The 15675-nt window shown below is 39.1% G+C and overlaps 1 protein-coding gene across 4 annotated transcripts; it reads right to left on the bottom strand.

Annotated features, from left to right (window-relative positions):
* Positions 1 to 2055: 2055 nt before the first annotated feature.
* Positions 2056 to 15304, bottom strand: xylb (xylulokinase homolog (H. influenzae)). 4 transcript variants are annotated; one of them, XM_057322814.1, is made up of 19 exons: positions 14673 to 15303; positions 14142 to 14224; positions 13949 to 14018; positions 13436 to 13516; positions 13122 to 13208; positions 12694 to 12822; positions 12544 to 12609; positions 11675 to 11747; positions 11174 to 11292; positions 11006 to 11087; positions 10375 to 10415; positions 10100 to 10215; positions 8635 to 8750; positions 8292 to 8365; positions 8036 to 8132; positions 6830 to 6888; positions 6439 to 6526; positions 3975 to 4069; positions 2250 to 2435 (listed from the first exon to the last, which is right to left on the bottom strand). In XM_057322814.1, the coding sequence occupies exons 1-19, from the start codon at positions 14724 to 14726 to the stop codon at positions 2367 to 2369; spliced, it is 1599 nt and encodes a 532-aa protein (XP_057178797.1). In that variant the 5' UTR covers positions 14727 to 15303; the 3' UTR covers positions 2250 to 2366. The 4 variants fall into 4 exon arrangements, with proteins under 4 accessions (XP_057178796.1, XP_057178794.1, XP_057178797.1 ...); XM_057322813.1 differs by lacking the exon at positions 6439 to 6526 and having other exon boundaries at positions 2056 to 2435; positions 14673 to 15304; XM_057322812.1 differs by having other exon boundaries at positions 8036 to 8365; positions 14673 to 15304.
* Positions 15305 to 15675: the final 371 nt, after the last annotated feature.

Here is a 15675-nt window from a genome sequence, read left to right as displayed (position 1 = left end):
TACACATTTACACCACACACGCTCAGACATCAGAATGAACATTACAGATCGTTTTGTGTTATTTAGTTTGATAAATGATGGGGAATCGATGGAAACGCTTACCTTTATGTATGACAGCTGACCGGAGGCGCGGGCTTCACTGGCGATGTCATCGAAAAAGAAAGTCATTAAAAGAGCAATTTATTACATTTTGATGCGCTTAAAGACAAAGTTTTTACCTCAGTGTACACTGATAAACCATTCACAATAATCCTGTGTATTATCAAAGTAAAACAGTTGTGAACGCATTGCATTATGGGACAGTGTGCTCTGCTTTAGTTTTTACTGCAGAATGCAAGGCATGTTATAAATCATCCATAATAGAAACTGAGCATTACATGATGTATAGTTCAGAATGTTTGACAGGATTTCTGTATTAACATCACTCCTACACAAACACACACCGAAGGTTTGTGATGTTGAAAACAGAAATCAAATCAAATTTACCTGGAGGTGTTTGATCCGAGATCTGCAGACGATGAATTTGTTGTTCTTGTTTTTTTTCTTTGAAGTTCCTCGGCTCAGATGTTTTGTTGTTTTACGTGAATGTGCAGTGAATATCAGACGAGTTTGATCTGATCTACTCATACAAACTCTCTCTGTGACAGCCCCGGTTCATTTTGCTTTGTGAAAAAAGAACAAGATTAGTTTGTGTTCTCAAAGGAACAAAATATACACTACAACAGGACAATTCAGAACTTAGAGTAAAAACACATTATGAGAGATCAGGAAAAGTTATCAGGTTCTCATACGCATAAGAACTTTTTTCTTGCATTTTAAACTTCTGCATTTTTACTGGCGTTTGTCCCTTTTTAAGATGCAACTATAAAATTAATTCATGGGAATGAACCTGAATAATGGGAAAACTTAAAAGATTTGAAGTAATCAGTTACATCAAATCTTTTGAGTTGGAATGTTCCCAATTTTAAGTAAGCAGAACTATCAAGTTTTGAGTTTGTTGTACTCGTGCACGTTAATTCCTTTTCATTTGGAACATTTAGTAAGGTAACTTTTTTATTTACAGCTTAATGATAGAAAGGTCTTATTAAGACAACCTGAACATTTCAGCTACTTTAACAACTAACACAGAGAGTGATGTAACACACACGACTGCTGCGGCACCTCTCGCAACCCAAGCATCAGCATCACTCTTCTGAACGATTGTAACCCCTAAAGTCAAAAATACAACAAACTCTCCTAAATATCCAAGATCAATGAACATTCATCATTAACAAGGCGTTTTCCTTCCTAAAAACGCATAATAAAATAACACTTCATTTCAAAATGTACTCTCCTGATGCAGTCTCACGCAAAGCATGCTGGGAACTGAAATTCATTCTCAACAAATCGTCTTGAATTGGCTTGTTGAAATGAAGTTAAACCAACTCAAAATTAGTTACAGGAACTCAAAATATTTAAGTTAGTACAATTTGTTATATAAAATTAAGTTTACACTACTTTGACTATTTAATTACTTTGAACATCTGGGTTGTCAGTCACATGTTCTTTGTGTTTTTATGCGAAAGGCAGTTATTGCTATATTTGGGGATGCTGTCGCTATGGATACACATCATAAACAGAAACTATCTATCGCACATATCACAAATGAAATGTCTAACATGTCAAACAGTCACATTTGTTGTCTTTGTGATTTGTTGTCTTTCTATAATGTGCAAACACATTCTCATCAAGGACTGTGTCATCTTTCTCAGTTTTCCTGTAGTTCATCTTAAGAAACTTTTTTCCGTGTCTCTCACAACTGACCTCGAAGACTGAAAGGCCTGGAGATGTGATTGTACTATAGTGAGATCATAAGCAATAGTAAAATCACACAAGCTAAAGGACGCACAGCTTATACACATCAATAAAACCAGCAGAGAGAACAGATGAGCGAGACGCTTACAGATCAACAGTAAATGAAATACTCACACATGAAAGCTGTCAGTGTGAGCGTGTGCAAACCTCTCCATCCATTCACAACCAATAACTGTATTTTTACCCCAAACATGAATGATGAAACAAACTCGATATATAAACTCATCAGACGTTATTTTTATTGTTAAGGTGACATAATGCATTGCACTATTCAAACGAACACTGGTGACATCATGTATCTTATCGGTCTGGGGATTTTGATCCAATGAGATTTCAGTGTGGACGGGGCCATTTCAGCCCAACATTAAAAACAATCAAACGACAAACCATTCATTTCTTTGTTGCGTTCAATCATAAGAGTTGAAAAGAAAAAGGTTTCAAAACGATTAGGTATCACCTGGTTAAGACACTGATGATGTTTGTATAAAAGAAAACAGATTGATGTTTCAGATTCATTTGGGTTTGTTCTGGAGTATTTCTGCCTCCAGCTCTGCGAATCTTTGCAGCATCGGCGCATAAACCTGCAATGAACAGAAACTCATCAATACAGATCACAGCAACACACACCAAACCCTTTACACCCGTCCAGATGATTGATTTAATATCACTAATGAAAAATCTCTCCATCACTGCAGAAACATCACACACCCATCAGATGCGCTTTATAGAATACAGTTTCAATAATGAAGCACAACATCACACTGCACACTATACGGACACCCTACACTACATATATACAACACAACATACACTATATGATAAGAGAGAGCAATCAGTCCCACAGTGCACTGTGGCAAATGCAATACTGGAATTATAAACATGAATATCCAAATGAACAAAGAGCATTTTACTACTGCACATGTACTGTATTTAGAAGAAATCTGTAGAAAACAAGCGGACGACTGATACAGCATTGGTATGACTGACTATGAAGACTGCTTCAGTTTGTTCACTTATGAGGTATCATGGTGACTCGGATGCGGTCTAAGAAGAGGTCAAAGTAGACAGCAGACGCTGAGACAGATTTATTGTAATGCGAATCAAAGTAATCATTATATGAACACATCAGACGGTGAGAAATGTGAAGCGTGTGGTCTTTCTGTCAGTTCTAGATGGGTTTGTGTAGTGAAGATTGTGAAACTGGTTCTCTCGCACAAAATTGCTTTCTGGCCCTTGACATGATCCATCCATTTACCAGCACATCCCTCGAGTGAACCGAGAGAAACGCACGTGTGTGTGTCAACGGCATCCGCCATATAAGAGTGTGATACTCCTTACATTTAGCAGAAACACACACACACATATTCATCTACCCTCAGTCTTTTGAGAAAAGAAATCTTCTCAAACTTCAAATCCATCGCATGTCTTAAGTCAGAAGTGTGTTTGGGGCACAGTAAATGAAAGAGGTCTCCAGCGTCCCGGTCTGACCCGGCTCCAGTCATTCTCTTCGCTGTGTCTCTGTGTGTCAAGAGAATGAGACATTTGATGAAGATTCAGTGACTCGTGAAGAGGGTCCGGCAGGTCAGAACACTGCAGAAACGCTGGATTCATGTGACGCGAGCGAGTGTGTTCAGCAGCGTGAAAATGTCAGCGAGACCACCGTCTCACAAATGTGTCTATAGTCTCAGAGATTTACTACATGACTCTCAGAAGCACTAAACACAGCAGATATAGCACATACAGTCGTTCTGGTTCAGTCAGTGACCTCACAGACAGTGTTTATGTAAGGGATAATCCACAGCTAGCCGTGCGTTAAAGGGTTTTAATGCACGACGTGGAGGCCAAGAACCACCCGACGCGAAGCGGAGGTTGTTGCCTCTGCGAAGTATCCCGCGGTCATTTGCCAAGTTAAATCTGTTATTGATTTTTACAGTGAAATTTTAGGTCAAACAGGTGAAAATTTTTTCAAATGTAATCAAATTTACTGGAGCTACCCGTGCGTTAAAGGGTTTTAATGCACAGCTTCCAGCCAATCAGAATCCAGTATTCAAAAAGACCATGGTATAAGTGCATACAGGTGGTTTAAAGAGTGAAAATGCAGTTTTGCGACGTGGTCATACCTCTTCAGCTCCTGGAGTCGGTGTGACGGCCAGCTGAGGATCTGGAGCCGTTCTGAGCGCCTTTGAGAAAGACACCGACTGCTCGGCCACAACACCTTGACAAAAAACATATCATGATACTTAGTGAGGGTCTCTGAGGAAACTTTCATCTATACTTCTTCAAATTATTCTTCTCTATACAGTAACAGTAAACGTGCACCATCACAGGCTGAAATCTAAGTCATCTGTTAAATCAAAAATGACAATTCTTATTTTTTCATGAAATATTGCAGCGTTTATAGTAAACACCTTATCAATGTGGGTCATTTTCTTTTTTAAATTTGTGTGCCTTCATAATCTTCAGTTAAAATCTGAAAATGCCCATCCGCCCTGAAATGACTAGCCATCTCAAATGACTTAAACTAGACGGCTTGGGCGGAGCATCCGTTAACTCCTCCCCTTCAACTGTCAGTCTGCTGCCAGCTTCATTTCAAAATCAATGCAACAGCTGTTTTATACATCCAATCAATTCGCTGTGAAAAACGCAAGCCACGCCCACTCATTTTCTTCTTTGACATTTTTTTTTGCCTTTAATTGTACAGCTATTGTTTTAGAGAGGACAGGAAGCGAAGTGGAAGAGAGAAGGGGGTGGGTTCGCAACCACGCCACATGTCGGAGCACTGCCCACTAGGCTATTGGCTAATTTTCTTCTTTTAAATTACTTTTCACTCGGAAAGTTGCAGAATACGGAAGTAAAAACGATCGCAACTTCCGGTTCACAGGGACTTTATGTGCTCTAAAAAAAGTCACAACATCAACATGATTTTCAAACAAATTATAACATAATTGAGTAAAAAATGCTTAAAGAGAATAACCCCAGAGGTTAATCCTCAAACGTTTCTCTCATCTGCCTTTCAGATATTTCTCCTCTGAAAAAGAGTCAGAAATGTCACAGATGTGTCTGTCATGAGAGTTTGAGAAGAGACGTCAACAATGTGTCAAACTGAGCTCAGATTTGTCTCGTCTGTCAATCAAAAGTGAATATTATTGAAGATCTCAATATCAACTCAAACATTTCTCATCAAATTTAGATTATTTTACCTTTACAATCTACATTCATTTACACCTCCAGACTTTCCATTACCGTCTCATTTGTTTCTCTTTTTATGTCTCCTGAGCAATTTTACGAGAAACACGAGAGTCGCTACTTAATGAAACACAACTGCGATTGAAACAGACATTGGGTTTGGGTAAAGTTACGGTAATAAAGTGGATATTCTCCTCATTTCTCAACCCATGGCTTAAGGAAATGAATGAATGTAAAACAGAGCAATCTTCAGATCAGTTATACGACATAAAGATGATAAAAGAACCCAATGAACCCCAGAGGTCTCACAAACGCTACAAACAGAGAGAGAGAGAGAGAGTCTAAGCGCAGTGTACGTGTCTGATGTCTCTATAGGAGAATGAAAGGAACATCTGAAGGTCAATAAGAGAAGAAAAAGCGGCAGCATTTGAAAGAGATATTGAACTAAACATCTCTTATACAAGGCAAGTATCCACAGGCGACGCTAGGCCGTATGATGACATGTGACATTCAGCTCTATACACAAAACGAACAAAAGAAATGACAAGAACGAATGAAAGACCGTCTCCCAGCAGCTCTATACTAGATGACCTCCATCATCATGAATCACACACACATGAAGGTGACGACGAGGGTCAGATCGCATGTAAAAGACATTCGCTGCGGTCGATTAATGCTCAACAGACTTCACAGAAGGAGTTCAAGATGATTTGTGTCTTGATGGCACTGAGGTGAACAACACAATCAACACTGATTTAACTTCACGTTCTGTTAATGAAACCACACCAAAAGTGCTCGAGACATCCGATCAAAAGAACCCAAACAAGAGTTTCATCAGTAAATAACCTCCAGGAAAATACAAGATTACACCTGCTGAAATAACTTTATAAACCCGGCATATCACTTGAAATATACAGTTCTCTGCTGTAAACACACTCACTGTGTCCCACAATGCAATGCAACATCTCAATCCTATACAGTACAGACCAGGGGTTCTCAACCTTTTTGACTCCAAGGCCCCCCAATGTATTTAAAAATACTCAAAGCCCCCCTAGCCCCCCGCTCACCAAAACTCTACCCAGTAAAATATTTCTTCTAGAGCTTGACTAGTTTTTATTCAATTTAGAAATGGACGAATAATAAGTAACATCTTGGTTTTTAGTTCTTTTAAAATGCTCATTTGAGATTATTAGTCATCCTGAGGCCCCCTTGGAAGTCAGCTAGGGCCCCCCTCTTGAGAACCCCTGGTATAGACCGTGACTTTAAAGACAGAAGTCTTTATTGCTTCTGAAGTAGCAAAAGCATGATAATAGAGGATCTCAGTGACGTTTACAGTCGTGTGTGATGAGCTATAATCTCGGACATATCTGACATAAGAGTCATTTGAGGGTGTGTTACCATGCAGAGCTCTGTAAGCACAGCCCAGACAGGCAGAATTCATCACATCAATGGTGTAAACCGGAGCATTGAAGACATCACACAGAACCTGAAGAGTTGAGAGGACACTTAACATGATATCAACATTACACCACATCAGTCTCACACACACGTCATATCAGACAACAGCACATCACACTGAATCACAACACCATGACTCTGATCAAGTGTTGAATAAAGTGTACGAAGATCACCACACAAACTGCAAACACGTCTGTGTCAATAATAACCCAAATCATCATCTCTTGGTTATATCCAAACATCTCATCCCATGAACTCACTTTTGGACACAATTACGAATTTACACACACATGAATATCAAAATGAGAATGCATGATTATTTCATACACACCTGTAAAATGTCCTGGTTTGCTGAAGCTCCACCTGTCGCCAGCACTCGAGTGCCTGGAACTGTGGAGAAGAAAACAAAGTTGAATCCAAGATGCACAAACGACTTCTTGAAGTTAACAGAAATATTCTCTTGACATTTCTTCACTATTCAGTCCAAGTCACCTCGTACAAAAACATGTTCTATGAAATAAAATAGTGTTATAATAAAACAAATGAAACTTTTCACAATTACATTTTTGTCGAAAATACCTTTAAAGTAAACACTCAGTTTAGTCAATTGCAGTCAGGTGATCCTAAACTTTTAAACAGCGGTTTATATCAAATGACCCAGTACAGTATGTATGAGATGAATAATCATAATGAAACACACCGAGCACTGAAAAAGGAAAAGAGCTTTTAAACCCGACAGAACATCACAGAAACAGCAGATAAATCTGAAGTCGGCCTTTGCTGGCGTTTCATTTATAGAAACCATAAAGCAGAGTCGTGGCTTTGAGTGCTATGTGATTTTCTCCGATTTCGTTAAGATCAGCCTCATTTACATTCTTTAAATATTCATGAGACACGCTCCCGAGTCTCTAATGCACACGAGTGTTCAGACCAACACACGCACGCAGAACAAACAACACTCCACAGTTGACTTGAGAGGTAAAGTTGACTTCTACATCACATCTGTGTCCAGCAGGAGCATTATTAATGATTACTGACAGTGTGATTGTGGTCAAACCTTCATCACAACACAACTGACCTTCAGATGAGGCGCACATCAGTAAACCACCAGAGACAAAACCAAACATCACACGACACAAATCAATGAACTAACGTTTGATTCAAGAGTACATAACGTTCAGCATTATTAAACATGATTTGACCCGATTCATTCCTCTGATACACACATGCGGTGAATAGTAAACATGTGAATGTCAGTGTGAGCCGGTCAGTCCGTGATCAGGAGAGAGGAACATTCCTTGAGCTCAGCGGCCAATCGGAGTGGAATTAAAGTGTGTTTGTTTCTGCACCCCCTGACAGATCCCTACATAAACACACACCTAAACACAACACATCATGACAAACACATGCAACGGAAAACACGACATGTCCACGTGGTGAGAAATAGACACAGAGCACCTCAAACGTCAGAAATGAGCCACAGAGAGAGAGAGATCAGGAGACAAGAGTGAGAACATGACATGAAGTTCACACTCACTGATCTTATAGCCCAGCTTTTCAGCGTGAAGCCGTTTGGCCAAGAATTGTCCTTCAACCAGCGCTCGAATGTCCACCTCTGGGTCAAACACAGCCACCTGAGAGAGAACAAACACAAACACTGACTTCACATAACCAGAGAGCAGCTCATCCACAGCTCTGCATGAGAAACACACACGGACATTGAGACCAGTGAACACTGACAAACACCCTAAATAGTGTTTATGAAGAGTAATGCGGTTCAAAACATGACCGACCTTCTGACCTTCAGCATCAAACCTGTGAACACCAGCCACAGGCGGAGTGATCTCCATCACATCAAAATACATCCCTGAAAAACACACAACCTCCTCACAGAACACATACGGATTCCAAAAATATGTGGCTGCTCTGGATCAAAGGGTTTGCCAAATGCATAAATGTAAAACGTCGATAAATTAAGTTATTTATTTGATGTTGTATGATTACATTATATGGCTTATATGGCATTTTCAGTTTGTAGTTTAGCGTGACCCTGTAAAACCAAACCTGCTGTGACCCATCGGATTAAGCTTGAACGTCATGAAATGTCAGCGTTCGATTGGTCAGAAGTGTAATCACCTATGCTCCCTCTGTTTCCCATCGGTGTAGACCTCAGTGCACTGGAGAAACAATCCCATGATCCTTCAGCAAATTCATCACGGATTCTCTCTCGAGTCAAAGAGCCGTTTTTAAAACTGATGAGAGATCAAAACGAAACACAGATACCACTTCATCATTTCCTCTGCTCCACCCGAGAACAACGTGACGAGAAATAAAGTTGATCAGTTTACAGAAAGAACTCGGGTGTCTCCTCCAGTGCGAGTGCGTTTACATTCAATACTTACACTGCATTTATTATATATTATACCAGATTGTTTTCAGTTGCTCTCCATAAGTGCACATCAAACTCAATGTGAACATTAAACACTAGAAACTTAACAAACCTTCAAAGAAAAACGGTTACATGAACTTTCAATAACATTTTATGCAATCCTACAGTATATCTGGTTTCTTTACTCTGACAGCGTGTGAAGTTTTGAGAGATCAAGTGCTTTAAATGTGAAGATCTCTCAACACCACATCCAGACAAACATCATCTCTTTTTATACTTTCAACCTTGACGGTTAAAGCAGCACACAACACGTTGCTCGAGAAAAGAAAATGAAATAAAACACAGCTCTTAAACAAAATCAAACCAGAGGTCAGAACAGGTGGAGCGTCACAAAAAGAAGAATATTTATTATTACAACATTAAAGTCTCTTAAAGGAAAGTGGGTTTTTTTTGGATTATTTCGTATTTTTGTCAGTAAGAAATGTCAACATAGATCAGTGGTTCTCAACCTCCAAGCAGGCCTCAATATTTTAAAATGAGACAAAATGAGCATTGAAATACATAAAAAAACCAAGATATTTCTTATTGCTTGCCCATTTTTATGATGAATAAACATTTTTCCAATCAATGATAAGCTCTTTACTGGGTAGAAATTTTGAGTGGAAGGGGGGCTTTGAATATTGTTGAACACAACGAGGGGTCTTGGAGTCAAACAGGTTGAGAACCCCTGACATAGGTTCCTTTCCGTTAACTGTAATAATCAGATGAGATCCTACAACAACCAGTCTGATCCTCACAGAGATTGAGTAATCTGAGGTTACATAAAGAGACAAACAAAAACACTAAGGTTTGATTTAAAACTATGAATAATGTGCCTGAAAACTCATCTGTTCAGCTGTGCATTTACTGAATGAGCACTGTGCTATGTCCCAACTGATTTCATGTATAATCATTGTATTCTTAACTGTTTTCGTTCATTTTAAATCCCTTGTTTTTATTGTTATTTTTATGAAAAGCACTTTGAATTACCATTGTGTATGAAATGTGCTCTACAAATAAACTTGCCTTGCCTAAAAATGTTCATTTTCCTCATGACACACTAAAGCAATATTACATTTTGTGTGTGTGTGTGTGTGTGTGAATAAGAATTTGAAGTGAAATGTCTGCAAAGGTCATAAAAGCATGTTTGTATCGGGGGTTTGAGTGTTTTACCATATTAAAGCCATGTATGCATCAGAGTCCACAGGATTACAGAAGATGTGTCCTTCTAATGCGGGTTTGGGCTCTTTGATCCACAGAAACACAGTGTCACTCGTGCCTAAACTCACCTGCACCACACAGACACACATATCATTCATTCACATCCATTATGACGCAGAGATCACACACACAGACATATCTGTGTCTATCGACAGACTGACATATTACCACCTCTCCAGATCCACTGGACACATCATTTAAAGGGATAGTTTTATCTGTATACTCACAGCTACATCCCCTTCACAGAGTCTCATACCAGCCAGTGATCCTGTAAACACACACACACAACACGATTCAGACTTCTGAACCTGCTGTTGTTTCAGAAGAACTCCTGAAGTTCACCCTGAATGGAATAAAAACAGGTACTGTCATGATGTTTCTTAATGCTGAACACACAGTAAAGGACTCAGGTTTTCAGAGTGCAGACTCTGAGCTCAGTTACTCAGGATGAATGTTGTCTTTCAATCTGGACTGAAAAATCAGTTCAGCACCTTTTGGGAAAATGAAAACAGATGCCATCATTTTCTAAACGCAAATGTTTCATAAAGTCAAAAACACCAGCTAATGTTATTTGTGCGGTGTTTTTCAAACTTGCATACAATCCTGTTGAATGAATCATTTATAGACTTGGCCTTACGTACATTTATGACAATCACAGGTATATTTATAATTCACATGATCAAGTTATTGATAGACATTCAGATCTTGAATCAAATCAAACATTAAGTAGGTTTTGTGTTTGAACTTTTTCTTTCTTAATTCTGTTCACCGCTTCAGCAGACAGACAGCGTGATGCTGGTGCCCTCTACAGTCATCAGACATACAGTACAACATCATAGATCATGGTTGAGTCTTTACCAGGGTTATCTCCAGTAAAAGCCACCACTTCACAGTTCTTTGAAAACCCGTAGCGTTCAACGAAATATGGAGAAATGCCACCCTGTAAATACCGAAATGAACAACAAGAATTGAAAGTGAAAAACATCTTTGTTATTTAATAAATAAGAGTGAAGAAAGAAATCTGACCAGAACGGAGGTGGATGGCACAGGGTCACCGAGTCTTTGGTTCAGCTGCGGCGCTGTGGCGCTCAGACACGACCGTGACCAACGCTTGCTAAAAATATCCATCAGATTCATTCCTGACCCTTCAGGCAAAGAGAAACAAAACATCTGCAGTGATTTTAAACATTCACTTAATCCTTGATTTTATTTATCAGATGGTCAATTGAATTATCAGAGGTTCAATGTGAGAATGCATTCACGCTCAACTTTCAGCTTCTAAAAGCTCTTTAATAATTCACAGTTTAATGTTCAGACTCATAATGAAGAGCAAACTTCACATCGTCTCATATTCACAGATAATTCAAGAGGGAAAATATTCAACAGTACGTTATTTATAATGCATCATCTCTTGACTTGGTGATGGGAACTGAAGGTCACAGAGAAGAATCAGATCAGATCAGAATCAGACAACACATGAAGGTGCTGCCCGGAGTCATTGTGTGAAAAACAGAGAAATAAATGTACCATCACTGTAATCGATCGGTGCGTAGTCACCCAGAAACACAGAAGCAGCGAAACTACTGACCAGTGATATTCTCTGTAAATCACACCACATTACATGTCAAACATTTACACTTTCATGTGTTCATTTAAGCTTTCATTCATGCTCAGGCTTTCATTGTGAGCTCCACGCTCTTTCAGTCCAAGTGCCAAGAATATTTCATCAATTACCCACACAGGTGCTGTTTTAAATGTGCCTTAAAGTCCCCGTGAACAGGAAGCTGCCGTCGTTTTTACTTCCGTATTTTGACACATTTCCGAGTGAAATGGAATTTCGAACGAGAAAAATAATGGGCGTGGCTCTCACCTTTCTCTGCGATTTGATTGGCTGTATAAAAACAGCAGTTGCATTTTGAAATGGAAAAGGCAGCAGACTGACAGTTGAAGGGGAGGAGTTAACGGATGCTCTGCCCAAGCCGTCTAACACACGTCATTTAAGATGGATAGTCATGACAGGACGGAAGTGCATTTTCAGATTTTAATTGAAGATTATGAGGGCACACGAATTTAAAAAAGAGAATGACCCACATTGACAAACTATTTACAATAAACACTGCAATATTTCATGAAAAAACAGGCGGCGTAAATTTTTATTTCACTGGGACTTTAACTGAATGGATATTGAATGGTTTACAATACAGTATTTCCTACTGAAACTGTTAGTGAAGTGGAAAACATTTTATTATTATATATTTTACAAGCAACTTACAATACATTCAAGTCATGTTTGTTCCCTGGGAATCGAACCCATGACCTTTGCTCTATCAGATGAGCTACAGGAGCACACGTAAGTGCATTTATCTGCATAGATGTTTCTTTTGTCAAAATTGTACCTCTGTTTCACTGTATTCACTCGGCTTCAATCGAGACATCTTGGAGATCTGATTTCCAGTAAAGCGCTGTTGAAAACATATCAAGAGATTATTCTGTGAATTATATTCAATGTGAAGAAGTCATTTAGACGGAGCAGGTGTAAAGGACACCTCATAGGCCCTTGAGCCGGTGATGTCAGCGAGATTCTGAGCGCCCCCTACTGCTGCCTCCAGACACTGACACTGTTCTGAGCTACTGGAGTCCATCCACACCGGACTGTCCCGAACCGAAAAACACTCCTACAGAATGTAAGCTTGTTAAAGAATGAATTATAGTTTAGCTTTGAGAGAATCTAATGAATCAAAGAAGCTCAGGTCATATTTCTTTATAATACATATTTAGAATAATACATGATTGAAAATGATGTCTGTTCATTTTTAGTAAAAGACAAATAGATTTGCGATCCACATACTGACTCCTGTCATCATACATTAGGTAAAGTATTACCCCCTAACCGCTGGACATTAGACTCTGAACAAACAGTGAGAGTTTAGAGAGAAAAACAGAGAGTGAGTGCATGAGAAACAAATGTCGTGACCTGTAAAATGATGTTTAAAGGTTGCTTCGGGTCGAGATGATTCAGGGTTTGTCTCGCACTCGTTCTCCAGTACACACTGCCATGTTGCTAGAAAAAGATCAATTATAGATTTCAATAAAACACACACATTTCATTCAATGTCATTTTTTCCAGACCTGCACTGAAATCGTATGAAATTGAACCAGATAGAAGTTATTCTGGTTCAATTTCCTACGATTTCAGTGCAGGTCAGGGAAACAGACATTGAATGAAAGCATATGAATATTAATCCTAATACTAAGCGAAAGATGAATGGTGATGTGTGCTGAAGTCACCTGTCCACTGCCTGAGATGGCCCGGACACGAGAGAAGTCAAACCCTGAGTCGTTCATTTTCTTCAGGAGGACATCGAGTGCCTGCGGTCAGAAAACAAACAGCAGATTGTACAGTTACTATAATCAGAAAACAGCAGACGTCACAAAAACACAACGGACTGGGTTCAGCAGCACACAGGCTCCTTTTCACAGCAGTTTTATCCAGTGAAAAACGTTTTGTCAAACAATATTTTTGATGGTGTTAAACGGTGACATTACTATACTCTTATCGAGAACAGAAGGCATTTCAATTGCCCAAAACACAAAAAAATACATACTTTACATAAACTGTAAGTCCCTTTGGATACAAGTGTCTGCCAAATAAACTACACGTTAAACATGTCAATTCCAGCTGTCAAAGCTTTGGACAAACATACTCCTAAAACGATTTTAAATGTAAACTCAGCTAGTGTATAATCTCAATTCAAAGTGAAGTATTTGATCGATGCAGGTAAGAGAAGTGAATAGTGTTACCTTCGCCCACATCAGTACAGGCGATGTTACTGTAAGTTTATCATCATGCATATGAACTCCTCCATGAGTCCTGTCAAAAGGAGAACGCAAGTATTTGCTGAAAACTTGCTCTGAATGTCAGATACTGTACAGTATGTTTCTATAGTGAGGACAGACTGATAAGGATTATTAAAGCAGTGTGAATGGATGTTACCTGAACTCCTGCAGCTCGCTGTCGAAATGAACCGCATTCTGATGAATCACCTCCAGATTTCCATCAACAGCGATCACTTTCAGCTTAAACACATCACAACACCAGTTACAACCACTCTAGAGTCCAGATTCACATTGGCATGTTGGAATTACCTCCGAATATCATGTAAATAACATAAGATCGGAACCATATTTCATCCTTACAAAAATAACCATCATTTTACTATAGTAACCATACATTTCCCACACTGCAGTAAGTTAGTTTAACCATTACAAATGGTAATAAATCCGCCATGATGACCATACTTTTACAGCCATAAAACCAGGATTGATTCATTATAATGAAACACATAACCATCTAATAACCCGTCACTGTACCATAGTAGTATCACCACAGTACTTTTGACACCGTCTCCACTACTAAACAAGTCATCATGTCTGCAGTCACAGTGTTACACCTCTGGTACATTACTAACACAGAGATACAACGCTAGAGATAGAGTTTAATAAACACACGTCATGTGTGTTTTACCTGCTGCGTGCTGAAATCAAGACCGAGGAAATAATCCGCACATCCATCAAACATCCCGCTGGAAACTACAAACACTGTCGACTACTGCAGCAGACCTCACGTCATGAATGTTCAATGAAACGTGGTGACGTATGCGGTCACTCGTTGGATTGCCGCGATCACGTAATACGCCCTTTTCACATGACGTCACGCATCTTCCGTTCTGCCGCAAAGCAGTGTATCATTACTTCCGCTAGCACTCCAGTTCATAAGGTGGCGGTAATGCACCTATAAGCTGATTTGCCAACCGCCAGTAAAACTCAAGAAGAAGTTACTTCCGCTAGTGCCTCAGAATGGAGTTTACCACGTGGCTTACACTTCTGCCACAAATACGTCTAGATGATGTACAACGTCTTGCAGACAAATTTTCGCTAACGACAAGATCAAAGCTAGAGAAAGGATACAAATTCTTCTTTGAACAGTACCTGTTTGATTATGAAGGTGTTTTGTTTTGTTTTTGTGTTAGCGAAGGTGCTAGGATAAGTACTTGAATACGTGTTCTGTCAGTTTTTTTTCTCACTGTTGTTAAATTCCAGCGCGACGGCAAAATGGAAGTTCTTCTTCTTGTTTGTTGCAAGACGGATGTTATGATACGCTGCTTTGCAAAAAGGCGGAAGTTACGTGACGTCATTGTGAAAAGGGCGTATTGTTCATATTCATGAGTCAAACCACCGTCAGCCAATCACAATGGCCTTTAGGTTACCATCGTACAGAGCCATTGAGAGAGAGAGTTCTGCCCTGACCTGATGTTTCCAATATATGTACATAACATTATATTATTATATCCCTTTATTCTGCTATTTACATGTATATTTTGCTTTTGTACATCTTTTTTAAAACTATACTCTATTTCTGTTTTTAGATATTTACATATAATATAAACCACTTTAAGTTGCACTACATACATAAACACTTTATTTTATTTGATTACTATAATTATCTTTCTTTTCGTTTGTTACATATT

This window comes from Triplophysa rosa, linkage group LG23 (assembly GCF_024868665.1).
Source record: "Triplophysa rosa linkage group LG23, Trosa_1v2, whole genome shotgun sequence".
In the NCBI taxonomy this organism is placed as follows: domain Eukaryota; kingdom Metazoa; phylum Chordata; class Actinopteri; order Cypriniformes; family Nemacheilidae; genus Triplophysa; species Triplophysa rosa.
The sequence above is the reverse complement of the archived record's forward strand: the minus strand, read 5'-3'. Positions and strand labels throughout refer to the sequence as shown.

Excerpts from the sequence above, each read along its gene's own strand:
- xylb (XM_057322811.1), bottom strand. The coding sequence starts at position 14,726 with ATGTTTGATGGATGTGCGGATTATTTCCTCGGTCTTGATTTCAGCACG. Across the intron at positions 14,225-14,672 it reads TTGATTTCAGCACGCAGCAG|CTGAAAGTGATCGCTGTTGA; the intron begins GTAAAACACACA and ends GATGTGTTTAAG. Across the intron at positions 4,070-6,829 it reads CAAACCAGGACATTTTACAG|GTGTTGTGGCCGAGCAGTCG; the intron begins GTGTGTATGAAA and ends TTTTTTGTCAAG.